The 16,956-nt window shown below is 43.1% G+C and overlaps 1 protein-coding gene across 2 annotated transcripts; it reads left to right on the top strand.

The window, feature by feature from the left end:
- The first annotated feature begins 2,244 nt into the window (after nucleotides 1-2,244).
- Nucleotides 2,245-16,669, top strand: LOC119776428 (steryl-sulfatase-like). 2 transcript variants are annotated; one of them, XM_038274819.1, is made up of 11 exons: nucleotides 2,245-2,301; nucleotides 2,507-2,569; nucleotides 7,005-7,181; nucleotides 7,720-7,841; nucleotides 10,753-10,875; nucleotides 11,046-11,457; nucleotides 12,514-12,650; nucleotides 13,048-13,185; nucleotides 14,903-15,062; nucleotides 15,142-15,263; nucleotides 16,122-16,669. In XM_038274819.1, exons 3-11 carry the CDS (start codon nucleotides 7,021-7,023, stop codon nucleotides 16,472-16,474), a joined length of 1,728 nt encoding a protein of 575 aa, XP_038130747.1. In that variant the 5' UTR covers nucleotides 2,245-2,301; nucleotides 2,507-2,569; nucleotides 7,005-7,020; the 3' UTR covers nucleotides 16,475-16,669. The 2 variants fall into 2 exon arrangements, with proteins under 2 accessions (XP_038130747.1, XP_038130748.1); XM_038274820.1 differs by lacking the exon at nucleotides 2,507-2,569 and having other exon boundaries at nucleotides 2,251-2,301.
- Nucleotides 16,670-16,956: the final 287 nt, after the last annotated feature.

Below are 16,956 nucleotides of genomic sequence, written 5' to 3'. Positions count from 1 at the left end.
GGGAGAGGAGGCTACGGAGCAGAACAGGTGATGTTAGTGATGCAGGAGGTGAGGAGGCTGCAGAGCAAAACTGGTGATGTTAGCGGTACAGGAGGAGAGGAGGATACGGAGCAGAACAGGTGATGTTATTGATGCAGGAGGAGAGGAGGCTACGGAGATGAACAGGTGATGTTAGAGGTACAGGAGGAGAGGAGGCTACGGAGCAGAACAAGTGATGTTAGCGGTGCAGATGGAGAGGAGGCTACGGAGCAGAACAGGTGATGTTAGCGATGCAGCAGGAGAGAAGGCTACGGAGCAGAACAGGTGATGTTAGCGATGTAGGAGGAGATCAGGCTACAGAGCAGAACAGGTGATGTTAGCGATGCAGGAGGAGAGGAGGCTATGGAGCAGAACAGGTGATGTTAGCGATGCAGGAGGAGATCAGGCTACAGAGCAGAACAGGTGATGTTAGCGATGCAGGAGGAGAGGAGGCTATGGAGCAGAACAAGTGATGTTAGCGGTGCAGATGGAGAGGAGGCTACGGAGCAGAACAGGTGATGTTAGCGATGCAGGAGGAGAGAAGGCTACGGAGCAGAACAGGTGATGTTAGCGATGTAGGAGGAGAGGAGGCTGCGGAGTAGAACAGGTGATGTTAGCGGTAGAGGAGGAGAGGAGGCTACGGAGCAGAACAGGTGATGTTAGCGATGCAGGAAGAGAGAAGGCTACGGAGCAGAACAGGTGATGTTAGCGATGCAGGAGGAGAGGAGGCTAGGGAGCAGAACAGGTGATGTTAGCGATGCAGGAGGAGAGGAGGCTACAGATAAGAACAGGTGATGTTAGCTGTGCAGGTGGAGAGGAGGCTGTGGAGCAGAACAGGTGATGTTAGTGGTGCAGGAGGAGAGGAGGCTACGGAGCGGAACAGGTGATGTAAGCTGTGCAGGAGGAGAGGAGGCTATGGAGCGGAACAGGTGATGTTAGCGGTGCAGATGGAGAGGAGGCTGCGGAGCAGAACAGGTGATGTTAGTGATGCAGGAGGAGAGGAGGCTGCGGAGCAGAACAGGTGATGTTAGCGGTACAGGAGGAGAGTAGGCTACGGAGCAGAACAGGTGATGTTAGCGATGCAGGAGGAGAGGAGGCTGTGGAGCAGAACAGGTGATGTTAGCAGGGCAGGTGGAGAGGAGGCTGTGGAGCAGAACAGGTGATGTTAGTGGTGCAGGAGGAGAGGAGGCTACGGAGCGGAACAGGTGATGTAAGCTGTGCAGGAGGAGAGGAGGCTATGGAGCGGAACAGGTGATGTTAGCGGTGCAGATGGAGAGGAGGCTGCGGAGCAGAACAGGTGATGTTAGTGATGCAGGAGGAGAGGAGGCTGCGGAGCAGAACAGGTGATGTTAGCGGTACAGGAGGAGAGTAGGCTACGGAGCAGAACAGGTGATGTTAGCGATGCAGGAGGAGAGGAGGCTGTGGAGCAGAACAGGTGATGTTAGCAGGGCAGGTGGAGAGGAGGCTACAGAGCAAAACAGGTGATGTTAGCGATGCAGGTGGAGAGGAGGCTACAGAGCGGAACAGGTGATGTTAGCGGTGCAGGAGGAGAGGAGGCTGCAGAGCAGAACAGGTGATGTTAGCGGTGCAGGTTGAGAGTAGGCTGCGGAGCAGAACTGTTGATGTTAGCGGTAAAGGAGGAGAGGAGGCTACGGGGGAAATGGGCTCCACACTTAGCAGAAACTTGAGATGTTCTTGGGAGAGGGACCAGTTAAGACCTAACTTGACATGTAAAATAAAAATGTATGCACAGTCTCAATCATGCCTTCCCACCCTGTGACCCAATAGGTGAACCTGAAATCCGGATGGGGTGGAGGGGAGCAGTGTAACTGCCACACTAACCCATCTAGTCCCTACTTCGGATCTGGCCCCCCAGCCTGGACCAGACGACCCAAAGTAAAAGCCTTGCTGGGACAGGACCAACATGTGCCGCACAGTCCACCCCACCACTCCCTCCTGATGGAGCAGGCAGAGGAAGGTGTCTGGGGATGGGGAGAAAAAGACTTGGGGGGCTTACTGCACTTCCAGCCAACTGCCACTATGGGTTCCTGATTAAGACCCTTAACCCCACACTGCTCCCCGGGAGTCCCCTCAATGACAGCCCACTGCTCCCCAAGGGGATGGGTTAAATGCAGAGAGTGGATTTCCCCTTACATTACAGAAAATTATGGTACATTACATCAACACACTGTGGGGAGTGTCAGGCTTCCTGTTACATTTATATTTACAATCAAAGTCTAACTGGCTTCTTTCTGCTGTCTGTGACTACAAGCAGTGCTGCAGGTAAGTCAATAAAAAGTAGATCAGCATTGAATAGCATAATGGCCAATTAAATAATTGATTATGTAATCGTTCATATTGCTGTGCAGTAAATCTGGCTCTGATAGCTTTTCTGCTTCTTCAGTTTGCAAAAGTTTGCTTTGAGGTTGAAGTCTAGACTTTGGCAGATGACACACCCTAAACCTTCTCTTTATCTGACATTCCACAGCATAAACATGAAAGAGCAACAGTAAAACACACATGGGAATGAGAGAGAGAAGAGCAAAGGGGGGTAAAGCAAAGTAGAAACTCTTTCATTTTATAATTTACATTTAATAGCCAACTATAAAAAATAAGCTTTACTCTTAATTTAAAGCAATTTAGGGTTTCCGATTTTCACAGTTTTCTGGTTTAATTCAATTCAGTTTATTTTAGTGGTGGGCATATATTTTTTATTTCAATCTAGATTAATCTCAATGCAATCTTGAAATTAATCTAGATTATAATGGCTCATTTGAATTCTGCTTAATGAATCAGAATCAGAATTACTTTATTAATCCCTTGTTTGAAATTGTTTTCTTGCCATGCACCCATTTACAGAAAAGAGAAAAATAACATTATGAGTACAAATAAGATATAAGAACAAAATAATATAAGGGTAAGAATAACATAATATGTGTGTGCTAACAAGATAATAAGTAAAGGTAAGCCTTTAAACAGGTTTGTCCTAGAGTCTAGTCTCCGTTAGGCCAGGGGCTAATCTCCTGTTTCCAAAATGCACCACATGCAGAGTTGTAGTTAAACAGACCTCTCTGCAGCTTCTCTACTGTTACTCCATCCAGACAGTGCCTTGCCAACGACCAAAATCAAATAAATGAGAAAAGATTCCCAAAGGAATAAATCATGATGATCTAATTAAAATTAAAATAACTCCAATTGGGCAGAAAGTTGTGCTAGTTAATGACTTGATTTGTGATAATCACATTGACTTATGTTGCCTTACAGAAACCTGGCTGCAGCAAGAGGATTATGTGAGCATAAATGAGGCAACTCCTTCAAGCTATTTTCAATAATAATTTTCACATCCCCAGAAGTTCTGGGCGAGGAGGAGGAGTAGCAACAATCTTTCAGTCTGACTTACTGATTACTCCAAAGGCAGTTAATACCTACAACTCTTTTGAACATTTAACCCTTTATTTCCCTCATCCAAATTTCAAAGCAAGAAAACCTCTTCTTTTTGTAACTTTGTATCGTCCACCAGGTCCTTAGTCTGAATTTTTAGATGAGTTTTCAGAGTTCCTTTCTGATTTGGTATTAAATACTGACAGGGTCATCATAGTGGGAGATTTTTACATCCATGCTGACATTGAAGGCGATAGCTTAAGAGCAGCCTTTAATGCTATCTTAGACACTATTGGCTTTGTTCAAAATGTGAATAGTCCCACACATTCTCATCTTCATACTTTGGACCTTGAGCTGACATACGGCATAGAATTTGAAGAAATTACAGTATTTCCTCACAACCCTGTCCTCTCTGACCACTTTCTAATAACCTTCAGGATTACTTTAACAGAGTTCTCCTCCCCCAAAAGAAGGTTACATTTTAGTAGATCTTTATCAGATAGTGCAGTTATACATTTTAATGAATCTTTTTCACTTTCTCTCTCCTCTGTTTTGCTGAGCAGTGCTGCAGAGTGCAAAAGCTTAGCTTATTCCCCTTCACAGGTTGATGATTTTGTTGATGGGGTTGCTAGTTCTCTGCATACTGCCTTAGACAAAGCAGCTCCTTTGAAAATGAAAACCGTTAAAAATAGAAAGCTATTTCCCTGGTTTAATGCAGAGCTGTGCACAATGAAGCAAAATGTAAGGAAACTGGAGAGAAAATATCGCTCCACAGGCCTACGGGAATCCTACCTAGTCTGGAAAAATAGTTTACTGCTGTATAAGAGGACCCTTTGTAAAGCAAGGGCAGCATATTTCTCCTCATTAATAAAGGAGAATAAGAATAATCCTAGATTTCTTTTTAATACAGTTGCCAAACTCACCCAGAGCCATAGCTTAGTTGAACCGTCCATTCCACTTACTCTTAGAAGTAATGAGTTTATGGGATTCTTTAAAAATAAGATCATAAGCACTCTTCTATCCAAATTGGTTTATCTCTGGAGGGTTGGGCAGCATCTGAGGTAGCCATGGAATCTGAACCGGGTTTAGACTGCTTTGATCCAGTTGAACTTTCAGAGTTAGCAAAATTATTGTCTTCATCTAAGCCTTCAACTTGTATGTTAGATCCAGTTCCAACCAGGTTATTTAAGGAGGTATTCCCTTTGATCTCCTCCTCCATTTTAGATGTGATTAATCTATCTATGTTACAGGGAAATGTACCAAAGGCTTTTAAGGTTGCTGTAATTAAACCTCTGCTTAAGAAACCGTCTCTTGACCCAGATGACTTGGTCAATTATAGACCTATATCCAATCTTCCTGTCTTATCTAAAATTCGTGAGAAAGTAGTTGCCTAACTGGGCAGGGAGGTACTGTAAACTGCTCATCTGGCACCAACCCCTTAGCCGGCAGCCTTAAAAAAAAAAATGCTTGCTTGCAAGCTATAAGGGGGAGTGGTGGCCTAGTGGTTAGGGCCTGAGGTTGTGAGTTCGATCCCTCACTGCCACTCTGGCTCCCTGAGCAAGACCCTTAACCCCACACTGCTCCCCAGGCGCAGCACAATGGCAGCCGACTGCTCCCCAAGGGGATGGGTTAAATGCAGAGAAATAATTTCCCTCTGGGATTATTAGAGCATATAAAGAAAATGAACCATAATGAACTTTTTGAAGAGTTTCAGTCTGGCTTTAGAGCTCATCATAGCACTGAAACAGCTCTGGTGAAAGTCACTAATGATATTCTCATGGCCTCAGATTATGGACTGGTATCTGTGCTCGTCCTGTTGGATCTCAGTGCTGCATTTGATACAGTTGACCATAATATTCTTTTAGAAAGACTTGAATATTTTGTTGGAATTAAAGGAACAGTGCTAGACTGGTTTAAATCTTATCTATCTGATCGAATTCAGTTTTTTGACATTAATGAATCTTCCACATGCTCAAAGGTTACCTGTGAAGTACCACAGGGATCAGTGCTAGGACCAATTCTCTTTACTTTATACATGCTCCCAATCGGTAGAGTTATTAGACAGCATGGGATTAATTTCCACTGTTATGCTGATGATACCCAGCTATATCTGTCTATAATCCAGATGAAGCTAACCCATTACATAGATTACAGGCATGTCTGAAGACATAAAAACCTGGATGACTCTTAACTTTCTGCTTCTGAATGCAGACAAAACAGAAGTTATAGTCTTTGGACCAGAGTCTCTGAAAAAGAAGCTGATTAGTCAGTCACTTCATTTGGATGGGATTAAACTGATTTCAAATAATAAAGTATAAAATCTTGGTGTTGTTTTTGATCAGGACCTGTCATTTAAATCCCATATCAAAGAGGTTTCTAGAATTTCCTTCTTTCATCTGAGGAATATTGCAAAAATGAGAAATCTCCTGTCCAGGGGTGATGCTGAGAAACTAGTCCATGCATTTGTTACTTCAAGGCTGGACTATTGTAATTCTTTACTATCAGGAAGTCCACAAACTGTAGTTAAAAGCCTTCAGCTGATCCAAAATGCTGCAGCCAGAGTTCTAATGAAAATTAAAAAGAGAGATCATATCTCTCCTATCCTGGCTTCTCTTCATTGGCTTCCTGTTAAATCAAGAATAGAATTTAAAATCCTCCTTCTCACATATAAAGCCTTAAATGGCCAAGCTCCATCTGATATCAGAGATCTGATTGTTCCTTATGTTCCTAACAGAGCACAGGTTTACTAGTGGTTCCTAGAACTTCTAAAAGTAGAATGGGAGGCAGATCTTTTAGTTCTCAGGCTCCTCTCCTGTGGAACCAACTACCAGTTTTAGTCCGTGAGGCAGACACTCTGTCTACTTTTAAGGCTAGGCTTAAAACTTTCCTTTTTGATAAAGCTTCTAGTTAGAGTGGCTCAGGTTATCCTGAGCTATCTCTATAGTTCTGCTGCTATAGGCTTAGACTGCTGGAGGACATAGGGACCCCTTTTTCATCATTCTGCTTCATTCTATCTCTATTCTCCCACTCTGCAGAATCTGTTAGTTCAATCTCTAACGTTCTGCTCTCTCTGCTTTTTCTCATAGTAGCTTCATCTGGTCTGTTCCTGTTTGGCTGTGACTCCATCCTGGAGAGAAACATCATCTGTGCTGCTGCCATCAACACCTTTTTTTATAGATGCAGGAGCTTGGCCTGTTTTCCAGTGTAGTCCTGTTTCTCTGGCCGTGACTGGCTGGATGTGCTCTCTTCATCCTCTGACATGGTAGCTGGCTGTCCTGGCATTTACTGGATGTTACTGACCAGCAGAAGGGTAGTGGCAGTGGAGTAGCAGTCAAGCATGATATTCTGAAGGAAAATCCTCATCAAACATCCCTTCATCAGCACTGGGTCCAGATGTCCCCCTGCATAAAAGCTGTTGTCGCTCTCTCTGAGCACACACTGTGTGACTTTAGTCTGATTTTCCTTGAGAAACTCTCTAATTGTCTCATATTATACTGTCAGCACCTAACAAGATTTTGAAAAAAAATGCTCAAATGAGAATCCTTTTTAACAAAGATTCCTTCCTTTAAAAACACACACAACACCTTCTTTCATATCTTCCCCAGTTTTCTATTGGATACCATGAGTGCTGTTTTGACGTCTTGCCCTTATATCCTGCTGCTGTTACTCTTGATGGGGGAATCGGTGCTTCTACAAGCAAACATCAAGCCCAGTTTCATCTTGATGATGCTGGATGATCTTGGAATTGGAGACCTAGGCTGTTATGGCAACACAACCCTAAGGTAAAAGTATTGTTATTAAGTAGATGTATGTTCATGCTTGAGCTCTACAGTCTAATCTTAAACCTCTGCTTTCAAATTTTTTCCTCATGAGATTTCAGTTATAACTTATGATGAGGGTTAGGGTTAAGGCCAAGATCCAATAGTCAATAGGCAAGACCATGGTTGCTATCATGCGCCATGAAAGTTTTACTCTATAACAAGGATATTTCCAGAAAGCATCCTAATCAGGATTTTATCCAGGTTTAAAGCAGGCTTACTGTGAACATATCATGCATTATTGTTAATGTGAAAACAAGTTTATAACCTGGAGGTTAGGGTTATCACCGTCCACCACCCCTTGGAGCAGAAAGGGGCAGGTTGACCTAGTACACCCTTGCACATCTGGGATAACACATGGCATAACCACAGGGTAGCCATACACTCCACAAAGAAGTCCATTGCCTGCGATTCAGATTGAATTACTTGCAAAACTTCTAAGAGTGGTGAATTTGACTTGCCATTATTCAGCCATTATTCATTAATTTTATGTGATTTACAGGACCACAAACATTGATCGTTTGGCAGGGGAAGGAGTGAAGTTGACTCATCACATTGCTGCTGCAAGCCTCTGTACTCCAAGTCGAGCAGCATTCCTCACGGGACGATACCCAATAAGATCAGGCTAGTTCCCCATTGAAACACCTGAAGACATTACTGAAGCATGTGACATCAAGTAATCATTTTGTCTTAAAAATAAGATATTGGAGTTTAAAGTTGAAAGTATTAATATAGAAAACTGGAAAAGACCATCTGTTTTGAGGGCAACTTATTAAAACAATTTTTTTGATGAGTTCCAACAAGCAGAGTCGAAATTCCCACTTCAGGGAATGATCAGAGTTTTTCCAAGACTAATAACTTTTAAGGTTGAGACAGAGACAAGGCCAAGACCTTTAGAGGTCGAGAGCTGCTCTCAAACCTGCTCTGAATGCATCTTTAATATTAGTGTTTTGTCCCTGAGGTGCAAAGTCCACATGTTGGTAGAATTGAGGGAGAACAGTCTTCAAGTTAGCCTGGTTAAAATCCCCAGCAATGATGAAAACATTCTCTGTGTGCAAATTGGAGCTCAGAGATAGCCTGGTATAGAGTCTTCATGGCCTCTTTTGTATTAGCACTGGAAGGCACATAAACAGCAGTGATGCTAACCACACTGAACTATCTGGTCTGCAGTTAACAGTCAGAAAGTCAATGTCTATAGAGCAGAAGCTGGCAACTGATCTAGCATTTTTACACCAGCTGTTGTTGATGTAAACACAAACCCCCCTACTCTAGTGTTACCACTGAGTTTGCTGTTTATATTGGCGTGGTACAGCGTTAGCCCCTCCAGGCTCACAATATTGAATGCGTGTATGATGTCATCTGCGCACGCCGGCTATCGTTCCTTCATCCTGTCTGCTGAACTGCTGCTAGTTTTCCTCACATGCCTGGAAGATGTCTAGTGCTGCTACCACAGATGATCTCGCTCTCCAAATGGAATTGAACGATTCAGATGAGCTAGAATGAATAGAAGGGGTAGAGCGTAGCCGCCTGTGGCCCGGGCTGCCTGTTATGACTCCAGTGCGCATGCGCGGATGATGTCATACACGCGCAGCTTTGTTTTGGGGGACATATAGATATAAAAAATAGAACGGCCGATGTCTGGGGGACAGTGATCGGCCTCCATGTTCTGAATGCTGGTGTTCCATAAAGAATAAATGATGAACAGTTTAGTTTGTGCCTTCAAGTCGTTGCCCATAGGAAGACGTTACTGGATATAACCTAACGGAATATCTTCAGAACGGCTCCAAATGACACTAAACTCATATGGGTGAGTAGAACATGATGGAATACCGTAAAATCAAGCGCCCAATGGAAAAAAAACGGCGTTCCCCTTTAAGCCACACAGGAGAAACACTCACCAATTCCATAGTTTGTATCTCACACAAACAGGTTTTTTTCCATCTGATCTCTGATAAGTAGTTAGCTCCTGCAGCTCTGCTTCTGCCAACATGCCCTGATCTTTCATACCTTTCCACTCCAACTAATATACCTAGCTCATAGGCTGTGGTACATTTGACCCTGATACTCAACAGATATTGGCTGTGTAGTAATGAGGGAATGGAAGATAAAAAATTACAGATTTGATCACTGGGATCTTTCTCCTTTATCTAAACATGTAGCAGGAAATCACAGGGATTATCACCCAGATAACATGTATGTGAGATTGATTGACTTTATTGATTTCACAGTGGAGAAATGTACTTTTCACATTGGCTCAATAGTCAAAAGAAGGTGTCAAAAGAAGGAAAAGGTGCATGGGGGTATATACAGTATATACAGTGCGTCCACACCTGTTGACCAGTCCAGTTTATTATCCAGCCACACCCCAAGGTGTTGGTATGAATCCACAGCCTCCACCTCAGCCCCCTCTAGTAGTGCCAGCTTAGTCTTTGGTCCATTCCTTCCAAAGTCTGTGACCAGCTCGTCCAGGTGGTTGGTGCAGCATCAGGTGGCAAATTCCCCCACCAGACTCCTGCCCTCCTCCTCTCTGTTGTCCCTGATGCACCCCACAACGGCTGTGTCATCTGCGTACTTCTGGATGTGACACAGCTCAGAGTTGTAGCAGAAGGTGTTTAAGGTGAAGAGGACAGCGGCCAGCACTGGGCACTGTGCTGCTCACCACAGTGTCACAGATGGTGTCTTTCAGCCTGACATCCTGTGGCCTGTCTGAGGTAGTTGGAGATCCAGGCCACCGGGCAGGGGTCCCCCCCCCCCCAGGCTATTCAGTTAGTCTCTGAGCAGGGAAAGAAGAGACAGTGATATCCATGTGAGACCAAGCTGCTATTGAAACATCATCCAGAATAGGAACCGGATAAAATATTTAGAATGGAAGTTCAGCAACGTGTTGAAAGTCTTCTAATGGTCAGACATGCATTCAGTTAGCTTCCTGTAGCCGCTTGGCTTTGTTGTTACGCTAAATGTGGAATATTTGCATCTGTCTGAATTCAGCAAATTAGAGTTTCATTGTTAACGTTTTTATGACTGTATGATTGTTTTTATGAGGATGATAGAGAATAAAATGACAGACATAGTCTGGAGATGTACATTAAATGCATCTGTATTTAAAGGAGGTTTAGCATAATGTTGTTGAGTGTTGGTTGATGGAGAGGCAGGCGGGAGAAATGAGAATAAAACTAGAACAATCTGAGAAATAGAGCAGCGCAGACAGAAGGAGGGCAGGATAGCTGAGGGGAGAAGACTGATAAATAGAGGAAGATGACCTAAAAGCTCTTCACCGAGGGAAGATAAACAGAAAAATCAATCAAATAAAACATAAAAGGGGAAGATAAGAATGAACAAAGGTGTTATACAGAAAGTATTTGCTAATATGGCAAGACGTTAACAGAAATAAACCAAAACCCAAACACTGGAGCTTATGACAGTAGCTTTGGTTTGATGGAGTTGGTTTACAGCTCACTGCATCCAAACACAAACTCATTTATGTTGGAAATAAAATAAGGAATTCCATTTTCTATCCATTCTCCTCCTCCATCAGGTGTAGCTAGTGATTTCGGACCAGGGATGTTTCTGTTCAATGCAGCGTCTGGAGGTCTACCTGCTCAAGAAGTGACCTTTGCTAAAATTGCCAAACAACAAGGATATGAGACTGCTCTTATAGGTATGCATTAGCCACCTCCTAGGCTTATGAGAGTAACAGAGTATTCATATTCCAGTGCCATTTCTTAATTGTGGAGGTACTAATATAACCGTTAACTACAGCATTAACAAAAAGTTCAGATTAAAGCAAACCTGAAGAAAGTTTTTATGTCATTCTCTTCTCTTTCTCAGGAAAATGGCACCTTGGACTTAACTGTAAGAGCAGTGATGATCACTGCCACCACCCTAGTGTCCATGGCTTTAATTACTTCTTTGGGATCCCACTAACCAACATGAGAGACTGCCAAGCTGGGCATGGCACTGTTTTCCAAATCCAGAGATATTTACCATATGGGACCATGGCAATAGTTGTGATTAGTGCAGTTGTTCTCCACTGCAGCGGCCTAATCTTTCTGCGCAGAGGGCTTATCCTGGGCCTGCTGTCAGTGCTGGGCGTGGCCACTCTACTGACGGCGGGATTTATCTGCATCATTCCATACTTGAATTGCATTCTCCTCAGAGATCACAGCATCGTGGAGCAGCCGTTCACTCCTGAAAACCTGACGCAGAAAATGACCCTTGAAGCAGTGGAATTCATCGAGCGGTGCGTCACTTTAGCCCACCTTCTGGGGGAGGGGGGGTAACAGTTATTAACAATGCATGTAAACTGTTTATTATACAATACAACAAAATATAAGAATAACTAGAGATACTTGCATTAGCTCAGTTATTTCATTTGATACCTAAAACGAAGCAGACATCAATGATTTCAAATGACTTTGACAATTATTCAGTTTCACCAGATTTTAACATGAACTGAAAATAACTGACTAAAAATAGATAAACATAGAGTCATTTATAACAGACATGGATAAAGAATCCAAGTGCGACTTGTTTTGAATGTTTTCAGTAGTAACCGTCAAAGTGTGGTTAATTATGTTGCAGAAATATACATTATAAAGGAAAAAGCAAACTTGCATCAGTGCTAAGGAACAACATTTATTTAACTTTTACTTAACTTTTTTGATTGGGAGAAAAAGGGTATTTTTGAATAATAAGAAATAGCAAAAGACGGAGTGTGAATTATGCATTTTTAACCATTCCATGATAAAAACCTAAAAAAATCTAAAGCCAGAACTGGATCTGATTTGGCTTCTTCTAATCCTCAGATTATGTAGCAGTTATTAGCATAGCTTGGCTAACACTCCAATTCACTTTAATTTCAATTCGGTGTAAACAATATCATTTATATTAAACGTTTTGGTCAAAAACAAGATTAGTTTAAAGGTATTGTGGAGGATTTTCAAAACATTTTTAAAAGACCTGCCCTCTCCATTTAAAACAAAATGCTTGTGCGAGAGCGTGCATGAGCCCATTTCTCCTTGTGCATGCTCTGTTGCTCTGTTTAAACGTTTCTGTTCTTATAGCAGCTCACTGTGTCTGACCGTCCACCCTAACCCCTAATTCCCTCCATCACTATATAGAGCAGGGAACTATATAGTGAACTTTATAGTGAACTCAGTTAACTGACCGTTCAGGCAGATGATCACTGCTTTTTGCTCCGTTGGTCACGTAACTCCTCCTTCACCGCGCGCTGCCTGCACCATCTTTGTTATGAATCTCCCTGTAGCTTGAGGAAGTTGATAATTTCTCTTCACAGGAACTCAGGAAAGCCTTTCCTCTTGTTTCTGTCTTACCTCCAAGTACACACGGCCCTCTTTGCCTCTGCAGCCTTTAGAGGAACCAGCAGTCACGGCATCTATGGAGACGCCGTTCAGGAAGTGGACTGGAGTGTTGGTGAGTCAGAGTGGCTGAATAACATCCACCTGTGGTTGTTGGTTAGCTTTACTTATATGGAAACACTCATTTAATGGAGTCCTAAAAGAGATGCGGTTCACAATAGAATCCTAAATAAAAGGATAACTAAAGATTTAATCATTAGAGTACGGACTAAGCTGAGGCATTGCTCCTTTATTTGAAAATCAGCTCATCAAAGCCATGATTCTAGCACAGTATGGTCAGATTTCTTTATTAGGTTGATGCTTTATAGAAGATGTCCTTTAAATGATGTGATGTCACTTTCCTGTATTACTGTGGTTTAATAGTCATTTCTTCCAGCCCCCTTTATAAAAGCAATTGTGTTTATGCTCTTTAGTTGGTGGATCATTCAATGGTTCTGATTGGTTTGTTTCAGGCCAGATCCTGCAGACGCTGGAGCGGCTCAGACTTAGAGAAAACACTCTGCTTTATCTGACTTCAGACCAGGGGGCTCATCTGGAGGAAGTGTCTGCTGCAGGCGAGGTGCACGGAGGATATAATGGAATATATAAAGGTACGTCACAGAGACGACTAAAGGCATTAAAGCCTATAGGGTCATTTCTACTGCAGACTCAGAACGGATTGAGACATTTATGTACCTTTTTGTTGTGAGGCAGGGCAAGGAGACTTTATTTATATATCTGATTCTCTGTGTGTCTCCTTGAACCCCAGTGGGCCTCAGCAGATGGCCGCTCACACTCAGCCTGGTTCTGCTGGAGGTTTCTTCCTGTTCAAAGGGAGTTTTTCCTCTCCACTGTCGCTACAAGCATGCTTAGAGTGAGGGATTGCTGAAGAGTCAATGAGTCGATGCAATCAGCTGGTTTTCCTTAGATAGAAAACTTTGAATCAATCTGACTGGATGATCTGGTTGAATAATAAAGTGCCTTGAGATGATGTGTTGTGAAATGGAGCTATAGAAATAAACTGAATAGAATTGGAAGGGGGGTGAGGGGTCATTGATGATGTCACGGGACACGCAGCGCTGGGATGAAATGTCTTTAATGGAGGGAAGAGGAGCCCCCATGATCCGCTCTGCTGTTCTCACCTTCTTCCAGTCTGAGGCGCTGCAGCCTCCACACCACACAGTGAGACAGCTGCTCAGAACGCTCTCTATGGTGCTTCTGGAGAAGGTGGGTAGGATGGGGGGGGCAGGAACATTTTCTATGTACACCTACCACTAACCCATCCCTTCCCCTAATGCTAACCTCTAAACCCAAAGAATCACTAGTATGCGTGTTACCATACACTCCTAAAGCTTTGTCGGTTGAAATAAAACGGTTATTGTTGCAGATCAGGTCCATGTCACGTACTACAATGTCTGCAACCTCTCATTTACCCTGAGTGTCGATACAAGAGGGGTGTGGTGGGAAAAGATCTATCTCCTATTAATTCCCTTTTCCATGTATTTAAGTAGGTATATGTATACAGATTAATGAGTTTATTCATTCAGCCTCAGAGTTCCACTACATGTCTGAGTGAGGAGTGTTTGGATTCAAGGAATACTATTCCCATAATAAGCCAGATTCTTTCTCAGCTTCATTTCATATCATGTTATTCATCATATTTAACAAAAGTGTCTGTAATTTGTTTTGTCTCTGACTACTTTAAGGGAGACAAACGCTGCCCAGATCAGAACAGGGCTGATTACCATGCAATGAGGGCTGTATGATGACTGTTCTCTCTTTGAAAGATAAAATAAAGTGCAGACTGAGTGAACTTCACTGATCTCCGTTTATTTAACTGGAGCAAATGGTTGAATACTTTTTTCCAACCAAAGGGGTCAGTGCATGAGGGGCCAGGGGCTTTGACCAAGCATCAATAATTGATGAGCTGGGAGTGAGAAAGTGAGGCGACTGGCTCCCGTATACTGATGCTAAAATCATCGGATGTTTTTCTTCCCAGAAATGTAAAGCAGAAACTTGTTTTTGTGCTGCTATTATTATAAAGATATTAATGAAAGTTTCCAGAGGTCACCCCCCCCCTCCCCCTTCATTGGAACCAAATGAAGCAGAAAACAGCGTTTGTAGAAAACCTATTTGTTTGTGCTCCATATTCTGTTTATGTGTTAATTATTTCTTCTTGTCTGATCTGACAGTAATGTTTTTTCAAACAAATCAGCGGTAAAAACAGGTTCTCTAGAAGCGTTAGTCTTTGTTACCGTGGTAACCAGCCAAGCACCGTTTAGGGAGCAGAAAAGCCTCATTAGGACTTTTTGTTCTGTGTTTGAGCAGGAGGAAAGTCCACTAACTGGGAAGGAGGCATCAGAGTTCCTGGGATTCTCAGCTGGTTGGGAACAATTCCCAGTGGCAGAGAGATAGATGAGCCCACCAGCAACATGGATCTGTTTCCCACTGTGGTTCATCTGAGTGGAGGCGTAGTTCCACAGGACAGGTTAGTCTACTGCTAAAAACCTGCTTCCAGGTTGAGCTTTGGATGCTGCAGATTCCCCACTGGCTGCTCTGGTTTCCAGGAAAATTGACGGACACAACCTCGTGGATTTGCTGCAGGGCAAAGCTGAAAGGTCCAACCATGAATTTCTGTTCCACTACTGTAACTCCTACCTGAATGCTGTGAGATGGCATCCCAACAACAGTGAGTCCACTCAGATTAGGATTAGGGTTAGAATACACAAAATACATGGAATAGATCTGGGAAGGACTGCATAGATATAGATGGAATAGAACTGGGAATGACTGCATAGATATAGATGGAACAGAACTGGGAATGACTGCATAGATATAGATGGAACAGAACTGGGAATGACTGCATAGGTATAGATGGAATAGAACTGGGAATGACTGCATATATATAGATGGAACAGAACTGGGAATGACTGCATAGATATAGATGGAACAGAACTGGGAATGACTGCATAGATATAGATGGAACAGAACTGGGAATGACTGCATAGATATAGATGGAACAGAGCTGGGAATGACTGCATAGATATAGATGGAACAGAACTGGGAATGACTGCATAGATATAGATGGAACAGAACGACTGCATAGATATAGATGGAACAGAACTGGGAATGACTGCATAGAAAAAGATGGAATAGAACAGTGATATTTTTGTTTATCTGACCATTTTATAAACAACCAATCCTGTAACGTTTCCAACAACCAATCCTGTAATGTTTCCAACAACCAATCCTGTAATGTTTCCAACAACCAATCCTGTAATGTTTCCAACAACCAATCCTGTAATGTTTCCAACAACCAATCCTGTAATGTTTCCAACAACCAATCCTGTAATGTTTCCAACAACCAATCCTGTAACGTTTCCAACAACCAATCCTGTAATGTTTCCAACAACCAATCCTGTAATGTTTCCAACAACCAATCCTGTAATGTTTCCAACAACCAATCCTGTAATGTTTCCAACAACCAATCCTGTAATGTTTCCAACAACCAATCCTGTAACGTTCATTTTTCCTGATCTCTCCTCAGGCAGCTCGGTGTGGAAAGCTTTTTATTTCACCCCAGACTTCTACCCAAAGGACAGAACCACCTGTCAACACACACAAGTCTGCTTCTGTTCTCCTGATTATGTCACCTACCACAATCCTCCCCTTCTCTTTGATCTCTCTACGGACCCGTCTGAGACGCGGCCGCTGAGCCCGGACACCGAACCGGCGTTCCACTCTGTCCTTGCTGCCATGGAGCAGGCTGTGGAAGCCCACCAGAGGTCAGTGAGGCCTGTGGAGAGCCAGTTAAGTGCAGGAAACATGATGTGGAAGCCCTGGCTGCAGCCCTGCTGCTCCACCATCACACAGCTCTGTCGGTGCCAACAGGACCAATAAACGCTGCTCAGAGGACCAGGCGGTACCGACCAGACCAAAACCTGGATCCAGCAGACAACCAGGAACATGAAGGAACTCTTTCATGGATTTGGAGGAGATGATGAACCATGTAAAGATCATGATCCTGGATGTGAAGTCTGCTGTTCATGGAATGATTTCAGTTTACAGTTCCCTGATTAAAGCTTGAACAACTTACCTGCTATATATTTGATTATTGATTATACACACATACATAAAGTTTTCTCATTCGGTCATCCCTGGTTAGAGTTATTAAAACATTAAAGTTAGAATCAGGTCCAGGTTCTTTAACATGGATTCCTGCATCCGTGCAGAGCGGCACCAAGAGCTCAGTCTGGTTTTGCTCAGGTGGTCAGGAAGTCCAGACAGCATTCTGATTAATGTACAGGTGGTTAGGGTGGGCTGGTATTAGAGCACATCTGAAAAGGTTAGCATCAAGCTTTCTAACAAAGGGAAGAATGAGA

The sequence above is a fragment of the Cyprinodon tularosa genome, unplaced genomic scaffold (genome assembly GCF_016077235.1).
Source record: "Cyprinodon tularosa strain WSP-4 unplaced genomic scaffold, ASM1607723v1 ctg930, whole genome shotgun sequence".
Lineage (NCBI taxonomy): Eukaryota > Metazoa > Chordata > Actinopteri > Cyprinodontiformes > Cyprinodontidae > Cyprinodon > Cyprinodon tularosa.
Note: the sequence above shows the minus strand (reverse complement) of the source record. Positions and strands in the feature narration are given on the sequence as shown.